At 42.3% G+C, this 21,083-nt stretch overlaps 2 protein-coding genes across 3 annotated transcripts; one reads left to right on the forward strand and one right to left on the reverse strand.

The window, feature by feature from the left end:
• Window positions 1–672: 672 nt before the first annotated feature.
• Window positions 673–12,828, reverse strand: LOC138632914 (cullin-5). 2 transcript variants are annotated; one of them, XM_069718809.1, is made up of 19 exons: window positions 12,762–12,828; window positions 10,618–10,727; window positions 10,415–10,514; window positions 9,573–9,749; window positions 9,331–9,472; window positions 9,025–9,170; window positions 8,383–8,463; window positions 7,939–8,077; window positions 6,484–6,614; window positions 5,718–5,825; window positions 5,557–5,621; window positions 5,303–5,435; window positions 4,938–5,069; window positions 4,653–4,776; window positions 4,130–4,305; window positions 3,460–3,621; window positions 3,226–3,344; window positions 2,587–2,710; window positions 673–2,417 (listed from the first exon to the last, which is right to left on the reverse strand). In XM_069718809.1, exons 1-19 carry the CDS (start codon window positions 12,783–12,785, stop codon window positions 2,223–2,225), a joined length of 2,388 nt encoding a protein of 795 aa, XP_069574910.1. In that variant the 5' UTR covers window positions 12,786–12,828; the 3' UTR covers window positions 673–2,222. The 2 variants fall into 2 exon arrangements, with proteins under 2 accessions (XP_069574910.1, XP_069574911.1); XM_069718810.1 differs by having other exon boundaries at window positions 674–2,417; window positions 7,984–8,077.
• Window positions 12,829–15,084: 2,256 nt separating this feature from the next.
• LOC138632926 (solute carrier family 35 member F2-like) lies at window positions 15,085–20,816 on the forward strand. The gene is made up of 9 exons (XM_069718831.1): window positions 15,085–15,180; window positions 15,766–15,872; window positions 16,108–16,280; window positions 17,294–17,421; window positions 17,613–17,772; window positions 18,087–18,243; window positions 18,738–18,790; window positions 18,898–19,052; window positions 19,650–20,816. Exons 1-9 carry the CDS (start codon window positions 15,163–15,165, stop codon window positions 19,848–19,850), a joined length of 1,152 nt encoding a protein of 383 aa, XP_069574932.1. The 5' UTR covers window positions 15,085–15,162; the 3' UTR covers window positions 19,851–20,816.
• Window positions 20,817–21,083: the final 267 nt, after the last annotated feature.

Raw genomic sequence — 21,083 nt, forward strand, 5'->3', positions numbered from 1 at the left:
GATTTAGTCGTATCCATGGATGTGTTGCAGGATTTAAATAAGATCACTTAATATGCCCTACAAGCTGCCTCTGACGAGCTTCTTGGTCTTTTATTTTGAAGGAAAAAAACAGGAAGTGGTATATTTTCTTTGCCTGAACGTGACAGTGGTCCTCACCTCAAACGTGAGAGGAGGTTGCGCGAGGGGTGCGTGTGTGTGTGTGTGTGGGGGGGGCGTTACTGCACACACTGCGCATGCGCTCAACTAACAGGCCTGCCGTAATCCCCTTTTGTCACAAATAACAAGATGCAATATGCCGTAATTATGAAAACTATCCGCCTAATTGCAGCCTTCCGGTTGTGTTAATCTGTATTTATGCAGCACCTGAAAACATATAGCTGGAAAATAAACTCCAGCCAGCTTTATTTTATATATAAACTGAGAAATAAAAACGGTATTGCCACACAGCACAGTATCTGATAAAAGCACAACATAAGAAAACGTGTTTCACTAAAACGTATTTAATATTTTAATAATGTTCCTGATCTGACAGTTAATGTGCATATTATTATTTGTGCTGGGCTTTACAATACTTTAAATACAGCTGTGTAACCCTTCATAAATTAATAAACTACATGTTGTAATTGTAAAACAAATGGGACTAACTTTGACTATATAACCAATTTTAATTTATGATTTAAAAAAAAAAGTGGTTTCAATCATTTTAAAGCTAAATAAACATGTGACTCAAGTATGTAATTATCTCTTTTTTGCTGTCAATCTGCAAGGAACCCAAATAACTCCGTGCAGACACACTTAACCAAATGTATATGATTAGGTTTTGAAGATATTGATATTATTAGTCCCTTCTTCATGTAAGACTTTTGTAAACAACTATTTTGTAAAGAAAATAAATCAATAAGGGCTGTATATAAATGCGTGAAATACATGCAATGTAAACCGGGTCAGCCTTGGAGCTTCCCATTTACAATCAACACCATATTGGGTCCAAAAAATGGGCTATCAATCAAAATGTAAAAGCGATGCATTTACAAGAAAAAGACTTGCTCTGGCGCCATCTACTGTTCAGACACCGCTGTTTTTATGCTGCTGTTGCCTCCATTAAAGGATGTATGGTTTATCAACGGGGGAGGGAAGTCCACCACAAGACTTTGAAACATTTTCTGATGAATGACAAGCCTGCATGTTGTTGTTGTTTTTTTAATAATAAGGTGCTGTTTATTTAATCATTTCATTATTCACATCTCATGGTACACTCTCTTATAGCTCTGAATTGTAGTACTGTTTACCACGTGTAATACTGACCTCGGCCTGCTCCTCCCAGGGCTTCCTGCGGAGGAGAGAGGACTGTCGCGAACACAAGCTGAGCTCCCGGTCCAGCTCCTCCTCTGCCCCTGGGTCCATCTGGAACAGGGACTCTTGATTCTGGATTATAGCACTACGCTAAATTAACCCCCACCTTCTGGTTTGTTTTACCCAGGGACAGAGGCTCTACGCTGATTCGCTCCTGCAGACTGTCAAGTGCTCCTCCGGCGTTTTTTTTATTTTTTTTTATTTAATGCACTCTGAATGTCCGGATTAAGTGTTTGATCACTTTAACTGCGACTGCAGGGAGTCACGACAGCGTCAGGAACCCACCACCCCACATAAAACCGACTAGCCGAGGTTCTAGCAGCGTCACCTTTGAGGGGAGAGAGGGCGGCATTTTTGTGTGTTTTTTGTTCAAGTTCAGACGGCGTGGATTCGACATGGAATTAAAAACCCGGCACGTGGACATTTAGAGTTCCTCAGCGTTTCCTGTCAGCATGCCTTTTAGACCTGCACGAGCACTGAGCAGGAGTGTTGCAGTAGCTGCCCAGATGACACGTCATGGCATTTAAAAAACAAAACAAACAACTAACAGCCTCATCTGGACAGCAAAGGAAACGCCCTTCAGCTAAAAACAGTTATGACCACTTGGTGCAGACTCCCACTGCGTTAGCTTTTTTTTTTTCTTTGTACAACTTTAAGGCAGGAAGTTCCACTTTGTTTTTGTTAAATAGGTCTCAGTCTTAAATTCATGCCTCCCTGCACACGAATGGATTTTTTTTTTTTTTTTTTTTTTTAAATAGAGGACGGGGGGAGGGGGGGGGGGGGGGGCCTGGAAGTATTCTAGTGTCCATCAGGCCGGATCCACTGAAACCAAAAGTCAACACGAGTCGTCCCTAATGTGCTGTGCGGTGCTACGCCATGTAGATGAAGGTGTTTATATCCGTCTCATCCCGCTTTATATACTTGTGATCTATGAGCCACTCGATCTGCTCCTTGATCATCTTCTTCTGTGGTAAAAACATGTTCTTTAGGATCTCCACCAGCTCCGTCTGCAGCTGGGCGTTGTTGATGCGCTTCCTCATCTTCATGATCTGGATTATGGCCTCCTGCAGGTGAGAAACGAGAAGACAGGTGTAGAAAAGAAAAAAAACAGTACAAAAAGCACGTTGTGAGACAGGTGGATTACACTTGTGATTGTTCACAGTGGGCGGTGTTACGCAACAGAGGAGAGAGCTGCGGCGTCTCCACCTGCGTGCTGCCGGCTTCCCTCCGTACCTGTGTTCTTAGTATCCTGAGCTGGACGATGCCCTCGTTCTCCTCCTCTCTCATTCGCTCCGTGGTGAGCTGCAGCCGTCCGATCAGGTTAATCTTACCCCTTTTCTGAACTTTGGAGTTCTTTCTGTGAAGTTGAATATAAACAAACATTTTTTTTAAATGCCCCGGGTCAGCATAAAGGGTCAACAGTTATTAAATCTACAGTATACGTAAATGTGAAATTCTCCTCATTTTAAAGGACAGAAAAACGTCAAATAACAGCAAGAAATCCCTGCAGTCCTAAATCAGGCCCTATGACGAGGATAGTGTTGATGTTTATGTCATATACAAATAAAATTGGCCCATAATTTGAAGTTAACAGAAGAATCTCACATCTATAGACTATGTTTTTGCTCCCAACGACGAAGCACTGCAAAAAAAAAAAACACTGCTGACCGATTTAACCTACAATGGTGCATGTTTTACCTTTAATTAGACTAATTATTGAAGGTGAAGTGTCCAAACTGCCCATTTAAGTTTCTTCCATTATTCCATTTCTGGCAAAACCAGCAGTGGACCTTTAAACTGAGTATTAAAAGCCAACAAGGACTGCGAAGAAGAGAGAGAGGCACGTTAAAACGTGACTTTGAAGCTCCTTACATGAGAGAAAACTCCTGGTTGACGTAGAACAGAGTTCCTTCTGTGAAGTCTTTGGGCGACGACACCACCGGGTCGTACGACAGCACCTGCCGCTTCAGTTTGGGAAACGCCACCAGAGACTGGGAGCACGGAGAAAAGTAGATTAAAAAAACAAAACATCGGCTTTAGAAACACTGAATGCCGACGGCACTGCAGTTCTTCGTCAGCGTCGTGTTTTTTCCCGCCGGTCTTTACCCAGAGAGTGCGTCGCAGCTCGGCGTCGGGCAGCTCCGTGGCTAACTTGAGGTTCTCGAAGCTGATCCGCTCCCTCGGCCGCTGGTTCCAGGCAAACAGCACGGCCAGCTGGAACGTAGTCACCTCCAGGTCGTACTGACCCACCTCGTTCTTGAAGGTAATCTGGGGACAGGAAGGACATTTTGGTTGGTCGGTTTCCGCTTTAGTTCAGGCCTCTCCCGTAGTGTTTGCTCATTGTCTTGTTGCCTCTCCGTTCAGTTTCCTTGCTCTTTCTTTTTGCAGACGTCTCCGGTCGTGGAGCTGCACGTCTCTGCTCTGTGATTGTCGGCCTCCACCAACAGTTCATGTTTTGGATCTCTATGCTGTCCTTTTCTCTCTCTGCTCTCCGAAAGAGTTTTTCTTTCCCTGCGTTGGAGGTTTTTTCTTAAAGAGGAGTGTTTCCCTCCTTTATGCTGTAAAGTTCTGCTGTAAAGGACTTCAATGTGTTAAGTGCCATGAAATAACCCGTGTTGTGATGTGGTGCTTTATAAATAAAATTGAGTTGAATTGAATTGAAAGCAGCTGATCACATGAACCCCAACCACAGAAGTTTGCAGTATGACTTAACCGTGAGCTTTCTCAGTAAGAAGCGGTATTTGTTTTTTCCGTGCAGGTTTTTATTCCCACTCACGATGCCGTTGGACATGAGGTGATGCCAGTGCAGCTTCCTGCCGCTGTGGTTCTTCTTGTAGAAGTCTTCTACCTCGGGTATCAAGTCTTCCAGTTCTGTAGGCAGAGACACGAAAACCTTCTCGCTGCTCCTCGACCAGGCGCCGGCGTTCAGGATCTTTATGTTGACAGAGTCGGCTGCAGAGGAAGCACACGTGCACATCTCAGACTGGAAGCAGGTTGGAATATGTCGTAATACGAATATTAAAGCTCTGATTCCTTGTTATAAATACAAAAAAATGTATTGTGTACAATAGTATATAAATCAAAGACGTGGTTTGACATTTTAGGTAACCTGCTTATTCCATTTCAAAGATATGTAGTTTATATGAAGTAAAAACAGGAAAAAAAATTGCAAATATTTATATATATACAATATTTATAACGTGTTGTTTCCCAAAATATAGAACTATTCCATCGTTTAAGACGTTTAATATACCAAACACTTCCTGGTTGCAGCTGCTCTGACGTGACGAGGAGTTTACCTGGTAAAGCCAGCTTGTTGTGTTTATGCATCTCTTTGAACGACTGGTTGAGATCCTCCGACACCTTGATGTCCTGGAACATCCTCGCCAGCTTGTTGACATAGTCAGCCGGCATTCCTACTTCCTGTTAGGAGCAGTGACATCACAGGTCGTCATTCGTGTCATTGGCAGCTCACAAAAAAAAACCCAAAAAAGAAGGAAAATTTCTCAAAGAAATGAGTCAAAGTGATTCTGTCTGAGGATTTGTTGGTAAATTGAGTGTAAATAAAGGAAACCACTTCCTACCCTGAGCCACTCCACCATGTTCTCCTCGATCTCGCTGTCGGCCGAGATGTCCAGGATGAGCCGCCGGGTCAGGTGGGCTTTGTGGTAGCGCATGAACACGTCTTTGTTCTGGACGTACTTCAGCACTAAAAGCTTAAAAAAAAAAAAAAAAAAAAAAAAAAAAAAAAGGGACACGGGTGGTTAAAAAATAAAGTTAAAAATTCAACAGACTGGAACTTTCTGAGTTGTGTCGGGCAGCTGCGTCTCCACATGATGACTTACTATTGAAAAAAAAGAAAAAAAAAGAAAACGCTGAATCCAATAATCAAGAATTCAAAAGACAGTCGGGATGCCGTGCGATAACCCCAACGTTCCCTGAGACGTACCACTTCCTTGAGCTTGGCCTCGATCTCCTCCGAGGTGAGCTTCTTGCTCAGCGGCGTCTTCCTCAGCAGCATGTCGCAGTAGTTGGCCAGCAGCTCTGGACACTTGGACTCCGGCTGAGTTTTCAGTCCGACCCTGCAGGCGAGAGAGAGAGAGAGAGAGAGAGAGAGAGAGAGAGACGAGCGCTGTCAGACCACCGCGGCCTTTTTTGAATCCGAGGACAAATGTAGATTTTCGTGCATGTAGCTCGTCTTACCCTTTCTGTTTCAAAGGAAGCTCCAATTTAAATATAGTGGCATCATTCACGACGGCTTTATACGCCTGCAAAGAGGGTTCGAGAAGGAGTTAAGAAGCCGATCCGTCGTGTGGACCTCACATGCGTTAATGGAAGGAGCGGTCGCTGAAAGTCGGACTCACTTTGTCTCGAGCTGTCAGGAAGCGCGGGTCGTCCTGAAAGGCGTCTTTCACCAGTCGACTGAAGCGGTTGAACAAGGTGAGCAGCTGCTCCACGTACTTCTCCGAGTCCTGTAACACAGAACAGGAGGCGCGATCAATCACCGCGGTCAGTGGAGGAGTTCATACTTATAATAATAATCTCTAAAGTCTTCGTCAGCTGACCTGTGAGATCGGGGTGAACGACTCACGAAGAAAAGAAAACAGCAGGTGGACTTTGAGTTAAGTTCATTTAGTCAAATTAATCTTCAGGTCTAAAAATATCAGTTTAATCAGAACCAGAGGAAAGCTGCGAAGAGTTGTTTTACAATTTACGATATCAACGATACTCAGCTATCAAAACAAGCCCTTATTGTCCTTCTTTGTGTAAAAAAAAAAAAAAAAAAAAAGTATAATATGCAGGAAAGATTACAATTTTAAAGGCTAAATCCTGATTAAAAAAAACCACTTCGCTCATCTAATGTTTGGGTGAAAGTGGTTGAGACATGAAATAAAAGTCATGGATTAGTTGGATTTGCTAAAAGTATTGATTATATGTATAAACATGGACATGTAATGCTGAGAATCACCTGAAATAATGAGCTAATGTTAAGCTAAATCTGCCTGATTGTCGTTCCTACACTGTTGAACTTTGTAGAAAAGGTGATTCCATGTCCTTTCACCTCTCTGTTTTTTTGTACATGACAGAAATGATGTCCAAAAACCGTCGACAATAAGCCCCGCCACTCACAGAGGTGATGGTCTCCGCCGAGGCCACCATGTCGGCCAGGCCGGCGCTCATGATGTGCTCCTCCAGGTCCTTCAGCATGGGGTCGATGCCACTCGGCACTTTGTCCATCAGAGAGAACATCAGATGCAGCTCTGTGATGGGAGGGAGAAGGAAACATCGGCACTTTCTGGGTGTTCACCGGTGGAACGGCTAACAGATAGATTACAAAACCCTTAAACACGACCGAATGTAAGAAACCGAGCAAGTCTTTAAACTCTAGTTGTTACTTGTGATATTTCATAGATTGAACTTTTAATTAAAAGAAATCAGCGCGTCTTAAAAATCGTGAGAAATAATCAAGATTCAGTCTCAGTGCAACCAGACTTGTCTCTCAGTGTAGCAACAGAAGTGGAAGCAGAGCCTGATGTCACATACTGAATACTAAAGCTTTCATTTGGCAGCTGCATTAAGAAAAAAAAAAGAAAAGAAAAGTCGGCTGTTTTAAAATCCATTACTGTGGATGCCCCTTCGTCCATTTGTTAAATCAGACTGCAGAGACTTGAACGCACACACTCGCAGTGAAAATGCTGACGGGCGGTTAATGCAGCCCAGAATCAGATCGGAGGTCTCGATTATACACGTTTCATTCGACTTAATTGTGTTCTTAAAGGACTCGTGTGTAAGATTCAGATGGATCTACTGGCAGTAATGGAATATATCTTACTTTTATTAGTGTGTAATGACACGAAACTAAGATTCATTGTGCTTTTGTGACTTTATATCTTCATATCTACACGAGGAGCAGGTCCTCTTCGTGAAGCCTGCCGTGTTTCTACTGGAGCCCAGAAGGGACAAACCAAACTCTGCATCCTGCGGAGGTCCTTTTGTGAATATTGCGTGGCGAAAAATGTGAAGTTTTATTTTTTGCACCGCAATTTAAAGGCATTAACAGATCACAGTCTGTATTTCAATATTATATATCTAAATCCCAAGTTTCTGCTGCGGTGAATATTCATTCAGATGCTGCACTTGCAGTCGGTATAAAGAGAAAGGAGCTCATTTATTATGACATTTTACGATGAATCGTGAAAAATTTGTAGGAGCTCACTTTAAGACATCTGACTGGATTTAAAGCACGTGTTCATTTAAACTGAACTCCAAGTGGAGGAAAGAAAATGTTTGACAATAACAAAAGCCACCGATGAAAAAAAAATCTAACTTCACTGGTAGTGAATTATATGTATATATATATATATATATGAATTATATGTATATATTAATGGAGCTGTTTGGTGGATAAACGGGCCAAATCAATAGACCCGATTCAGACTAACTTCCAGCTCACACCTGTCTTCTTTGTCTCACATCAGAAAATATCAGACATCAATACTCCTCAACTCGGAGGAGTGACAGCAACACACAGCGACGTACTACAAAAGGGGGAGGTTTGGTCAGGGTCTATTTCCCGGTGCAAACCTGTGCTGGCTGAGCCTTTGGCGGGAGCAGTCCTGCCGTACTCACTCTCTGTCTCATTTCGTTTGATCATGCCGGGACACTCGGCTAAGATGGTCTCCTTGAACGACGTTACGAGAGCATTGACGCAACACTCCATTAGCTGAGGAGACAAACAGAAGGAAACGAAAAACAAAAACAAATACAAGCTGTTGTTTATGAACAAACATGTGTAAATATGTGTTTTTATTTGTAGACATATAAGTGCAATGGTGTTGAAACAGGACAATATTAATTGTGTGCCCTTATGAAAATAAGTATTAAAAATCAAAAAGGAAAAGTCTGAAATTCTAAAAATGTCTAAATTTGGAGATCGGAAGAAAATTACAAAAAAAAAAATGTATGTAATGAAAGAAGCTTTGTGATGTCATTGAATGGTGTGACTGACTTCACAGTGGTTATACTCACTGCTTGTACAGAGTTGCAGTCACGTCTCGTCTCCAGGTATCGCAGCGCGCGTTTCTCCTCTTCCCTCAGCTTCGAATCCGCCTGGTGAACACACACACTTACACACAGTCATTTCACATCAACTCGAGTAGCGCTGCTCGCTGCAGAGTGGAGTTGACTTTGTCCAGAGGTGTTACGGTGAAACAACCACCGGGACCGCATCCAGCTGCATCCAACACCTCTATAGTGAGCAGCCTCTTTAAAAAAACAAAACAAAAAAAACTGTCCCCAGCTTGTCCCGGGGGAAACCTGACGGTAAACATCTACAGTTTTACTCTACAAAAGTCCTCCAGAATAAGAAAAAAAGAAAAAAGCCTCCGGAGGGAGATGAAAGAGAAGCCGAGTCGCCCCGAAGCTGCAGAGACGGACCGACGCCGCCTTACAGCAAGAAACACAAACTATCGCCGCCGTAGGAAGCTGCGATCGTTCCTGATCGTTTCAGTGTCACGCCGAGCTCAAACAGACACCACTGCTTTGTTTGGGTCAGAGGTGCCGAGAAGAGGCCTCGGCAGCCGGTCCCGCTGGTTCTGACTGTTTTCTGGGTGCAAAGGAGATCCCTGAGCAAACACCCTCTCTGGGTCCGCGACACGTCCGCGTACTCACGTATTTCATGTAGTTCTGGACCCCGTTCTGCTGCAGGTAGGCCGGCGCCTGCGTTCTGTAGAACCTCTCGGTAGAGTCCATGTACGCCTTCTCAAAGTTGTCCCTGTAGATCTGCAGCTTGTCCTCGGGGTTGGAGCACAGGTTCACTGCTCACAGAACAAAGAACAACATCGCGCACTGAAATATGGACGTTCTCAACAAAGACCCAAAAGTCTGGTTCAAGATTTAGATCCAGAAATCCAGAAAAACGCCCACACGCGATTTCCCTCTTCGACCTCTCAGATTTCAGCTCAGCGTTTTTCTCACCGTAGGATTCTCGCACTCCGATGACCAGCTGCGAGTCGAAGGCCTCTCCCAGCCGCTCGGCGTGCACCAGCTTCATGGCGCTGTCCTGTAGCCTGTTTTTGATGTTGGAGAAGATGGACTCGTTCCACGTGTCCAGCATGAGCTGCGGCGGCCGCAAGCGAGGACAGAGGAAGTCGTATCAATCCCGTGTATGTTACGCACGCAGATGCTGCTTTGAGGCTAGAGAAGGAAATAAAACTCACCTTGCGCACGATGCTGTCCTCCACGTTGGACTTCTTGTTGCTTCCCTGCTTGCCCATCAGAGTGATCTCCAGCTGGCAGAACGGTTTGGGCAGGATGTCACACTGCGTGAAGAACTTCCTCCACTCCACGATGTAGGCCTTCAGCAACGCTGTGTCATCCTGGTGACTCAGCACCCGCTTGGAAAAGGGCGAGAAACACAAGACGGGGTCGATTACATCCGGCAGAAGTTCAGGTTAGAGACGCCTCGAAACTCCTGCAAAGGTTTCATATTTTAAACATTTTCTGGTGTCAAAAAAACAAAAAAAAACTATTAGTATAGTTTAAATGGCTTCTTTCTGGAGCTCTACCAACAGCAGGTAGTGGTATCAATGACTCGCTCTTCTGATTGGCTGATTCGTTCTGTGACGCAACGCGCACAAACACGGCCAATCAAAGGTTTTCTTCAGTTCAGATGACTCGCGTTCACAACAAACCACATGTGGAGGACGGCGTGGAGACATAGTTGGAGGGGGGGGGGTGATTAAGACATAAAATAACTTCCAGAAGATGCCTGGCTTTCAGAATAAAACGTTTATAAATCTTTGGTATATTGTCAAATAAAGAAGTAGGAAGTCGTCGTTTGATGGCGGCTCTCAAGTGCTTGAGCTCAATGGAGAGAAATACATCAAGAGTCTTTCTCTGTGAAGGCGACACTCGCCAGTTAACCACAATCACACGCTGGCGAAAGCAGCGACTTCACGAGCTTTTCTGGGTGTTACTCGGTTATGTAACGACGAGGCCGAACCGTGAAGTGGACTTGTCCTTTCAGGGGGACGGAAACGAAGAAGAATAAAAGTCTTACTGCCTGTGCTTGTTTGATGAAATCTAAGATGTCCTCTTTGAGGGCCTGGTGGATCTTCGCTGGACCTTTGTCGTCCCACAGACACACGGCGTGGACGTCTCTGCGGGAACAAACAAAAGAGGCGACAGGATGATTACCCACCCTCCATTCACCCGGTTGTTAAAAAAGTGGGAGCTGAAAGCAGGAAGTCGCGGGAGACGTACGAGAACAGGTCGAACCACTGTTGTTTGGTGACGGACTCCTGCCGCAGGAGCTTCAGCACGATGGGACGCATCAGGTCCCATTTGTCCTCAAACTGAAGGGAGCCTTTGTTCTGGAAACGCACAGGAGGGACAAGTGAATCCACAGGAGTCAAACTGCTCATTGAAGTAGTGAGACTGATGATAATAAAGGAAAAAAAAAAAGAAGTTCCAGTTGTGCTTTCTTTGAATTTGAATTATTATTATTATTTATTTTTTAACGTGGAAGTAAGAAACACAAGAAATTCAGATTCCTCCATAAAGAGAACAAAAATCTCACTGAATAAGGATGAAAATGTGGTGAATCACGTGCTCGGTCACCAGATCGCAATCAAGCTCAACACCTGGGGGGAGATTTCAGAGGGGAAACGCCACAAAACACCACATATAGAAATGTCTTTCAGAAATACGTCTGAGACTGTGAGAGGAGTATTGCGGTGGAGAATATGGAGAGAGATTGGGGAGATTTTTTTAAAGCAAAAATGCTCAAAATAAACCAACAAAATCCAGTTTCAGCATGTTCCCCATCAGACCTTCTGGTTAGTCATAACAGGAAAAGTAGAGTTGTAATTAATAACAATAAAAAATAAAAAAACTTTAAAAAAAAACTGCCACTGTTGTTCAGTGAGTTTAAGGGTTGAAACTTTAACGATTATTTTCATTATCAATTAACCTGCTGATCATGTTGTCAATGAATCCATTATTATTATTATTGTTGTGTCTAAAAATGTCAAATGACACAAAAAAAATAAAAAATTCAGATGTCCTGATTTGTCGGACCAACAGCCCCAAAGATATTCAGTTTACTATCATGTACACAAAGAAAAAGCATCAAATCCTCTAATTTAAGAAACTAGAAACCAAATTATTTTAAACAGTTTTAGATTAAAACCTCATTATTAAATTATCAAGTATCTGCTGAATTATTTTCTGTCGATCTATTAGACGCTGCAGCCCGTTAGTGAGACTGGACAATCATAAATTAAAAAATAACTTTTGCTTTTTTTTTCAAAACAACAAAGTCCTGTTGTGTTAGAAACTGAATATCTGCGTTTTAGACTATTTATCAACAAAAAGATGAATTATTTTAATTCAGGAAATACTTAATTCATGATACAAAACAACTCTTAGGTGCAGCCTAATAAAAGTCAAACATTTAGAAATGTGTGCGGCGCATCGAACGTTTACGTCAGCGTTGAAGTCGCAATCCAACGAAATAAACTTTATTTAATCAGATAAAACAGACAAAGTTTTCCTTTGGAGTTGGAAAAAGGTCAAATTCACCGATCTCCGGTAGAAAAACAACTTTTTTTCTCCAGCTCAGTCCTTTAAAATGCATATTACTTATTTTATATTTTAACTTAATACACGTTTGATCTGTTTCTCATGCATCTCATTTATTTCCCTTTAGATCTGTTTTCCTGTGAAACGCTGCAGGTGATTTTCTTTGAGCTGCATTTCATATAGGAAAGGTAAAGTTTATTATTGTTATGATTATGGTTATTATGGTATGGTATTTTTGAGTAGAGGTACTTTATGAATACTTCTTGCAGCACAGTAACACACTCTGCTTTGACTCGTGTCACTTCCTATTACTGGTATCCAGCTTTAAGCCTGTAAACTCCTGGCGTGCCACCTCCCCACTGACGGTAGGACTGAATTGGAAACAGGGGGGCTGACGGAGACAGGAGCAGGAGCAGCAGGAGGAGGAGGAGGAGGAGGAGCAGCTCCTGGCAGCCTTCAGCAGGTCCAAGGAGGTGCTGCAGGTTTCTGAGCCACTGACTGACAGCTGATGTGAAACAGGTAGCCGTGGACACGTTGAGGTGACTCTCCTCCTCCTCCCACCTCCTCCCACCTCCTCTCTGATCCGCTTTTCCCCTTCACTGTGCTGCAGCTGCTCTTGTTGTAGCCAGCCAGCTAAATCACTGATAAGCAGCTAATGTTAGCCAGATGCAACTTCCCTGCTCCCAGCTGAAGTCAACGCTGACGGCGCGGACGCGGCGTGCCGTCCCTTCAGCTCGGAGGTAAACGCCGACATCGCACGACGCAAATGACAAGCGCCGCGGCCGGCGTTAAATGCAAAATAATTGAATTGAAGTGGGTCCTACCTTTAGCAAATTAGACGTCGCCATGTTCCCTCAACTTATCCTCTCGTAAAATCTCGCGTGAACTCCGAGACGCCTGAAGATGAACCTGACCACATCACCAGCGCTCTCGGAGTTGAGTTCAAATAATGACAGATAAATAAGAAATAGTTGTACGTCATCGTAAATTGTTTTTTTGTTTGTTTTTTAAATGACGCATTTAACCGTTTAAAACAATTCTGTGAATATATTTATGTTTTCTTTATTTCCTCTGTAAAATGACCTTCAGTCAACCAAACATACACTCTTTAAAACCATTTCATCTAAGATGTCATTTCATTTTAATTTGTAGTATCATCAGTAGCCTACTGCTTTGCCCATGTTTAACTTCTGGCCTGGTCTTGTACTCACAATTTTCTAAATATGTTTCACGTTATTATTCCTAAATGTTCTGTTATTTACACGGTTTACTCATGTGCTCTACAAATTTAAGGAAATATTGGCCTACTTATCCTATTTAACTTACTTTGTACCTCTACGCCAAAAAAAATGTCAAAGGAATATACTGTAAATCCATTCTTACTTCACTACGTTTATTTGAGATTTATTACTTTCCTTTCACATTATGATTTTACATGAAAACATGGCACATTTATTTAATATTATTATTATTTAGTGTACCCTATTAAAAGCATCTAAATTGGTCTCCTTTTGGTGATTTTAAGGAAACCTTGTAGATGTTCTCTGCTCTTTATTTTGCATCTTCTTTTTCTTGTTTTGTGGGTTGTTAGGGAGCAAAATATTTTCTTCTTTTGATCTGAACTCAGCTTTTCTCCTCCAGTTTGTAAGAGCTGATTTTAGCTGATTTATTGCTGTTATTTCCTTTTTTGCTGCCACATTTAAGGTTTTTCAGCAGCCCTTTTTTTTTTTTTTTTTTTTTACCTATTTACAAAGATTTTGGATATGTCACTCCCTTTGTCCCGAGACATGAAATCAAGGTCATAATAAAAAAAAGAAAAACATGTTTTGTTATGTTTCCGTGATTTATTTGGTACCACATTAATTCTATGTTAAATATTGGGGTGCTGTTGCTTTTATGCTTTACAGAAGTGTACTCTTAAAAGATCTTATCTGAAACAACTCCGCGCTTCCAGTGTTTGAACGAATAATCTGTGTTTAAATGACCTTTAGTCCACTTTAAACTTCGGAGGGAACATTTTTTACCACTTACGGCACACTGAGAGTTGAAGTTGAATCTTCAGGAGGGCAGCTATTGTTTCAGTTCCAGTAACGTGTTTGTTATCGTTCTCTCTCCGTCTGATAATCTTGGTGAAATGCTTTTCCCACGTAAGCATGAGGAATTTAACCTTCACATAAGAAAAACAAGGGCGGTTTTGATAATCTGCGGCGGTTTCATGGCAGACGATGAGAGTGAAAACAAATGATTAGAGAAATTTAAAGCTACTTCAACATTCAGCAAAGGGTTTCAGCAAAGTTTGTGTTCAGACAAACTATTTTTTTAATCACTGAGTTCCTTAATTTTTTGCCAATTTGCACCTCTTTGTGGTTGTTTATGTCTTTTTATGTCTGTTTGCACCGTTTGATTTTCAGTATAGTTATTTGGCGTTTCTTTGTGTTTGTTTTTCGCTTTTTCTGATGTTTTTTTTGTTTGTTTTGCATCTCTTCTTTTGCGCTTTATGTTTAGTTGTAGTCACTTTGCATGTTTCTGCAGCTGTTTTGTTCGTATTTGTCTGATTGTGTGGCTCTCAGCCGGGTCTTTGCATAACTCTGGAGCTGTTCTGTCTCTTTCTGCAGTTGTTTTGCAACTTTTTGAAGTCAATTTGAGTCTCTTTAAATATCTTTGTCGTTGTTTAATTGGATTTGTTATCATTTTGCACCTCTTTGTAGTCACTTTGCTTCTCTCTAAAGTTGTTTTGCGATTGTTCATAATTAGTTTGCACCTTATAGAGTGTCTATCTCGTTTCTTTGTGTCTCTTGGGGAACTCCCTGAGTCTTGTGGCCCCCAGGGCTGGTAGGTCCTTAACATAAAACGTTTTGATCGGTAAATAAATGCAGTAGATTATCACGTACAATAATTCCCTCCGAAGCGGAATTGAATTACAAAGTAGCATAACTATAATACAACATACTACAATAAAATACTTCAAAATTGTCGTTTAAAGGTGGACCTGAGCACATGTTAAGGAGTTAAATCCATTTTCAGTCCTATCAGCACCAGAACAAGTTTGACTGCGCGGTGCACGCGTTCAATTTGCCTTCGACCAATCAGAGAGCAGGAGGCGGGGCTAGACAGTATTAAGTTCGTCTGATTCTCCCCGGAAGGGAAGTAGCCGCGCGTGGACTGTGTGCCTTTTGGCAAATATGATAATTCACAGCTGGAAGATTTCACCACATCTGTCATGACATGACTGAAGAGCGAAACGTAAGTACGGATATCTTTTCATTTAGATGTATTCGTGTTTTTTTATTTAGCTGTTGCTAGTTTAAGGAAAGCCCAGATGAATGACGCTGACAACTCGCGCGCAGAGCGAGGTACACCAAACTACATTGAAAAAGCAAACGTTTAATATTTATGTAGTTATTGCCAGTCGTTTATATGTGTTTAAACTAAATCAAAGACATAGTACGAATCATTTGAAGCTATATTACAATTCGGGACATATCTTTTGTAAGTATGGCTTTCCACGGATACCTGTGGACACCAATTGCTTAAGTTTTAAAGTATAAAGGTGTAGTTTATCTTGAGCTATCCATTAGACCAATTTCTTATACTGCAGGTGTATTTAGAAAGCCAGGAACAAGTCCAAATGTGTTGTCCGAGTTATATGTTCTCAGTACTGAGCAGTAAGGCACCATAATTTCCGTGGGACTCATATAAAAAGCTCATCACATTCCTGTGGAGATTTGGTACCATGTTCTGCTTGGGTAGTCTGATGAGGACACTAAGTTCAAAAGGCACTAAATCTTTTTTTCTTCTTCTTTCTTTTATCTCTCCTTGCCTCGCCAGGTTTTAGCTCTCAAAGAGATGGAGGGGCCCGAGGACGACCGACTGTGTGGGAAATGGAGGATTGACTGTTGTTTGGACAGTTACAACCTGAGGGACGTCTTCACATGGTGAGCATTAATCCTACTGTGTACAGAAGACACATTAATCTGACCTTTTGTCAACCGAATACCTATATTCTTCAGTTACTGTCCAGTATATGGGAGCTCTGATAATTTAGCCCTATTTTCATGTCATAGAAAACTTTATTTTAAAATGTGTTTATGGTTCTTTTTCTCGGTGTCAGCATTGGAGTCTGTTGTGATTGTGCGTTTTGACTCGCGACGCTCCTCTCGACTCCCCCAGGCGTCTGCTGAAGACCATCGCCATGGGCCAGGTCCTGTCGCTGCTGATCTGTGGGACAGCGGTGAGCTGCGAGTACCTGGCCAAAGCCAAGGTGGAGACTCCCATGCTGCAGAGCTTCCTCAACTACGCCCTGCTGCTGCTCACCTACACCATAATCCTCAGCTTCCGCAAAGGTCAGGAGGGCTGTGATGCTGATAATGGTTCACAGTGAGTCAGAAGGGATGAGAAATACAAGTTTACCTCCCCGCAAGTTCTTTGTAAATCGAGTCGCTCCAACTTTTTCATCTTTGCACTTTTAAAGTCACCACTAACATTTAACTTTTACACTCGATTCGGGAGGGGGGGGGAGGGGGGGGAATTAAAGTTACAGAAGCGCGCACCTTCGAAAGACTCCCTAAAATCAAACATAGAAATTTTAAAACCTGCAGTAAGTCGCCTTTTATCATTTTAACATCCAGCAGGTGCCAGAGAAAACATTAGCATTCAGTTGGTCTCTTCCTTTATCTCCGGTCCTGAGAAAACATCTGGCTCGTCAGCATCGTAATGCTTCACTGTGCTCCGCAGCTCATCAACAACTCTGTTTTTGTGATGTTTGATGCCGGATTGGTGTCACAGATGGTTTTTACAGGGTTTTTTTTTCGCAGTTGCTTCGGGAAACAGTCCCGACGAGAGTGATGAAAATGATCATCGCGCTTATAGCAGCCTTAAATTAAAATCACAGCAAATTCTCTCAACATAACACAAAATGTCAGTGCATTTTTTGGGGGGGAGAAACTGCTGTAAATTCTGACGTTTTGGAAGACGATAATCACAAAAAATAGAGATGCAGCAGGGTCTGGTTAATGTCATCATGTTCCCTCATTTGGTTAATTTGTGTGGAAGCCAATTAAAATCATATTATAACACATGGCAGTGCAAACTACTCCAAACGTTTGCTTGTGTTTGTAAGAGCTGGACGTGTTTTGCATTGAAAAATATCACCTCATGTAAGAGAAACACAAAATAAACACAAGACAATGTGAAAAAGAAAAAAAAGACATCAGTTTGAGTAAAATAAACCCAAAGTAGAGAATAATTCAACATATTTAGCTTTTGTCTTTGTTGCGCTAAAAACAAACCAAAATGAGCAAAATATGTAAAAAAAAAAATTTAAAAGCGTTCAGAAGAGCTGTTTCTGTTTCTACAGGTGAGCAAAACATCCTGCAGATTTTAAAGACCAAGTGGTGGAAGTATGTGCTGATGGGTCTGGCAGATGTGGAGGCAAACTACGCAGTTGTGAAGGCCTATCGGTTCACCACCCTGACGAGTATTCAGGTACGGGCGTGACTCATGGAGGTGTAACGTCATGAACCGGCTGGTTAAACATAAGAAACGGGGTTTTCTCAAGCAACTCTGTATTTCCATCTAATTTTTAGACTATCACCAGTTACAATATGTATTTATAAATGCACTTTGTTGTCCATCGGCTTCATGTAACGCCATCAGCCTGTCGCTTTGCGTTTCAGCTGCTGGACTGCTTTGTGATCCCCGTGCTGATGCTGCTCTCCTGGTTCTTCCTGAAGACGCGCTACAAGCCGATCCACTTCATAGCCGTGGCGGTGTGCTTGTTGGGGGTGGGGGCCATGGTGGGGGCCGACATCCTGGCAGGAAGAAGCCAGGGATCCGGTAAGGACACTTTATTTTTATTTTTTGACCACTTTTTTCTATTATGTGTACCCAGTTTAAAACACTGCAGGTTGAGCGAAAGTTAATTAATTTCAATATAAAAAGACGAGTTCTGTGTCTCTGTGGAGGCTGATGAGACGACGTCAAGGTTTCTGTCCTTAAAAGTTGCTCTGAATTACAGTTTCTACACACTTATAGATTAATATTAAATTCTCCTAAAGGCTGTGATTGTCTGGAACGACCCTTTAAAAGTTTCTCCGTAAATTGTTACGATTATTATTAAATTGTGAAATGCCCCATGTGTCTCTGTGCAGCCATTGATGTGGTGCTGGGGGACGGTTTGGTCCTCCTCAGCGCCATCCTCTACGCAGTATCCAACATGTGCCAGGAGCACACGGTGAAGAACCTGAGCCGGGTGGAGTTCCTGGGCATGATGGGCCTCTTTGGGACTCTAATCAGCGGCTTCCAGCTGTGAGTTTCTGTTTAAATCCCGCTCGTATTGCTTTACTCTCATCTTTAGAGAGTGGCACTAAAAAAAAAAAAAAAAAAAATCATCATCGTGCTCAACTGTTTGTAGAAAGAAAGAGGAAAATTACTCAACCAAACATTGGAATTCATGCAGAATTGTCATTATCATGTGTCTCGAATGATCATTTCTGAAGCCTCACTTAAATGCTCCGTCTGTGTCTGTTAATATCTTAAAAACTCAAGTTTGTAATTCACAACCTGAATCGTCAGAACCAGATCTGTTCAGGTCAGATTATTGAGTTATTCCATCAGATTTCAGAGGGTTGGGCTCTGCGCTGCAGTGGATAAATGAACTGTGCGAGGGGGGGGGGGGGGGGCTCCTCCAAAACTGTGGGAGATTTTTTTATTTTTTTTTCAATTGGATATCATTTCTCTTGATTATTCAGTTTGTGTTTTCTTTCCTCGTCGTTCTAACTTTGTGTCGCTTCTCACTGCAGCGCAGTTCTGGAAACTCGAGCGGTAGCGGCCATTAAGTGGAATCCTCACATCTGTAAGTCAACTTCCTGTTCTGTCAAATCCATTTAGAAACAGAAACACAATCACAGCTGCCGAGGCGTCATTAACGGTACTGATCGCTGCGCTCGCTGTGTTCTGCAGCGACACTGTTTGCCATCTACGTCTTGTGCATGTACGCTCTGTACAGCTTCATGCCGGTGGTGGTGAAGATGACCAGCGCCACCGCGGTCAACCTCTCTCTGCTCACCGCCGACCTCTTCAGCCTCTTCTGTGGCCTCTTCCTCTTCAAATACAAGGTGAGCGGCAGTCGGGGGGAGAGTCAGCGTCGCGTGTTTATTTATTCACATTTAAAGGCTGATTATGGATTCTTGTGTTTTGTCTCTCAACAGAGGCGCGAAATGATTTACGGGGTTCATTCAAAAGTCTTTTGTAGTTTTACAGTATTTAACTGTTATGAGATCTGGAATATGCTGGAATTCAAGTTTGATTTTCTAGATAATCTGGTGTTTTCATCGATTACTAAAATAATCCAAAAATCGTATCGCGTTCATTGAAATAAAACGATCCAGCGGTCAGTTGTCAGGATTTGTGGAGTAGATCAGAGGGAGATCGACTGACATCGTTCCGCTCGAAAAATAAACATGCTGCCAATACAGCTTTTTTTGTGACGATAAAGGCTTTGAGATTTTGACATTTTTGGTTTATTAACTGTGAAAGTGCCTGAATTTGACTCTTTCAAAGGTTTATGAACCCTGATAGTTAGAAAGGGTCATTTTGTGGGGAACCTGTTCTCTGATAAATTGAAAAAAAAAAAGAAGATAATATTCACATGAACAAAACTTCTCATCCTGAACACGTGACTAACATGAACACGTGTCTGTCCCGTCTCTCAGTTTTCTGCCCTGTACATCATCTCGTTCGTCGTCATCATGGTGGGTTTCATCATGTTCAACGCCGTCCCGATGTACTCGGCTCTGCCCGAAGACCCGGAAAACCCGGCCGAGGACCCGGCCGAGGACCCCGCGGACCGCCTGCTCTCTGAGGACGGAGACGCTCAGATACTGGAGATGCTCACAGCTACCGCAGTGCTTTGACTGCAGTGTGTGTGTGTGTGTGTGTGTGTGTGTGTGCGCTTTCTATTACAGGTCAGCGGACGCAGGTGAAGGAGAGTCTTGGTTTTATATTCATACAGAAATTTACGTTTTCCATTCCTCTTGCGTTACATAAATTGTTTTTTGAAAGATGTTTCTTTGTTGACAGTGATCAGATATCTTGTTACTGTATTTATACTTGGTGTCAACTTTTTAAACATCAGAACGGCTGCTACTTATTACAAACTGATTTTTTTGTTAGATTTAATTTTTGGAGATGAATTAATATATGTCACGTGTTCCAAATAACAGTAGAGCTGTTTTAGTTTGCACTAAATGATGTCGTCGTTTTACAAATTTAAACACAGACGAATCGCCAAAGTTGTGTTTTGTTTGTGGTTGCCTCTGGTGCTGTTGCAGTAGACCTTTTTCACTGCAGACATTTGCACTTGTTAAAGTCGGTAAAACACGGGTGAATTTATGAAGTTCAATTAAGGCCGGCGATGTGATGTAAACCGTAACCCTAGCAACAATCCAGGAGCTCACTACTTTTCTGATTTGGAGACGCCATCGGCTGTCACGATCTCTGACTTGTTTCCGTTTAGTTTTGCAGGTCCCTGACTCTGTCACGTCTCCATACTGCCCCTACAGGTCATGGGTATATTGCATCTCGTTAATGTCTGAGGACGTGTTGAAACCAACGCTAGGCACCAATCATGCACACGCGCTCTTTAAAGCCAGTTTATTGCTTTAAGTGTCCCAGAAAAGTCCTGACAGTCAACCGACATTAATACAATCTGTGATTTTCCTACATTAACAGGTCAAAATGTCTGCTGTGAAAAAAAAAAAAAAAAGTCTGTTACTGGCCAAATATATTTTGTAAATCACTTGGTTTTCTTTTTTGCCAAATGTCCATCATGTTAAGTTTGAAGCAGGAGTTTTTTCTACTATTAAATTCATTTTTCTATGCTCTCGGGTCGACGTCGTTTCTGTTACATCACACTTTAGTTGGTTTTTTTTCAAGGAAGGAATTGAAAGGAAACTGCTCGGTGTGCTGGATGTGCAAATAAGAAAGTTTTTGGTTACTGATTGACTTTATAATGTGTTCTGTTTACGGCTCGTTGCACTGCCACCTAGTGGCCAAAACACGAGTTAAAGCAATTTTAAAAAGGGAAACTAAAACATCTGTCTCTGAGGTCACGGGTCCTGTTTTAAACAAGTGAAAGAAGGAGACTC

Source organism: Brachyistius frenatus, unplaced genomic scaffold, assembly GCF_029030835.1.
Source record: "Brachyistius frenatus isolate BFR_SWC_R1_liver_20210118 unplaced genomic scaffold, ASM2903083v1 Contig_200, whole genome shotgun sequence".
In the NCBI taxonomy this organism is placed as follows: domain Eukaryota; kingdom Metazoa; phylum Chordata; class Actinopteri; family Embiotocidae; genus Brachyistius; species Brachyistius frenatus.

What these genes read in the sequence shown, in the direction of transcription:
- LOC138632914 (XM_069718809.1), bottom strand. Translation starts at nt 12,785, where the DNA reads ATGGCGACGTCTAATTTGCTAAAG. An exon ending in AGGACAGCATCGTGCGCAAG is followed by an intron (nt 9,473 to 9,572) that starts GTGAGTTTTATT and finishes CGGCCGCCGCAG; the next exon opens with CTCATGCTGGACACGTGGAA. An exon ending in CTTCCTTTGAAACAGAAAGG is followed by an intron (nt 5,436 to 5,556) that starts GTAAGACGAGCT and finishes TCTCGCCTGCAG; the next exon opens with GGTCGGACTGAAAACTCAGC.
- LOC138632926 (XM_069718831.1), top strand. An exon ending in CTGAGGGACGTCTTCACATG is followed by an intron (nt 15,873 to 16,107) that starts GTGAGCATTAAT and finishes CGACTCCCCCAG; the next exon opens with GCGTCTGCTGAAGACCATCG. An exon ending in TCTTCCTCTTCAAATACAAG is followed by an intron (nt 19,053 to 19,649) that starts GTGAGCGGCAGT and finishes CCCGTCTCTCAG; the next exon opens with TTTTCTGCCCTGTACATCAT.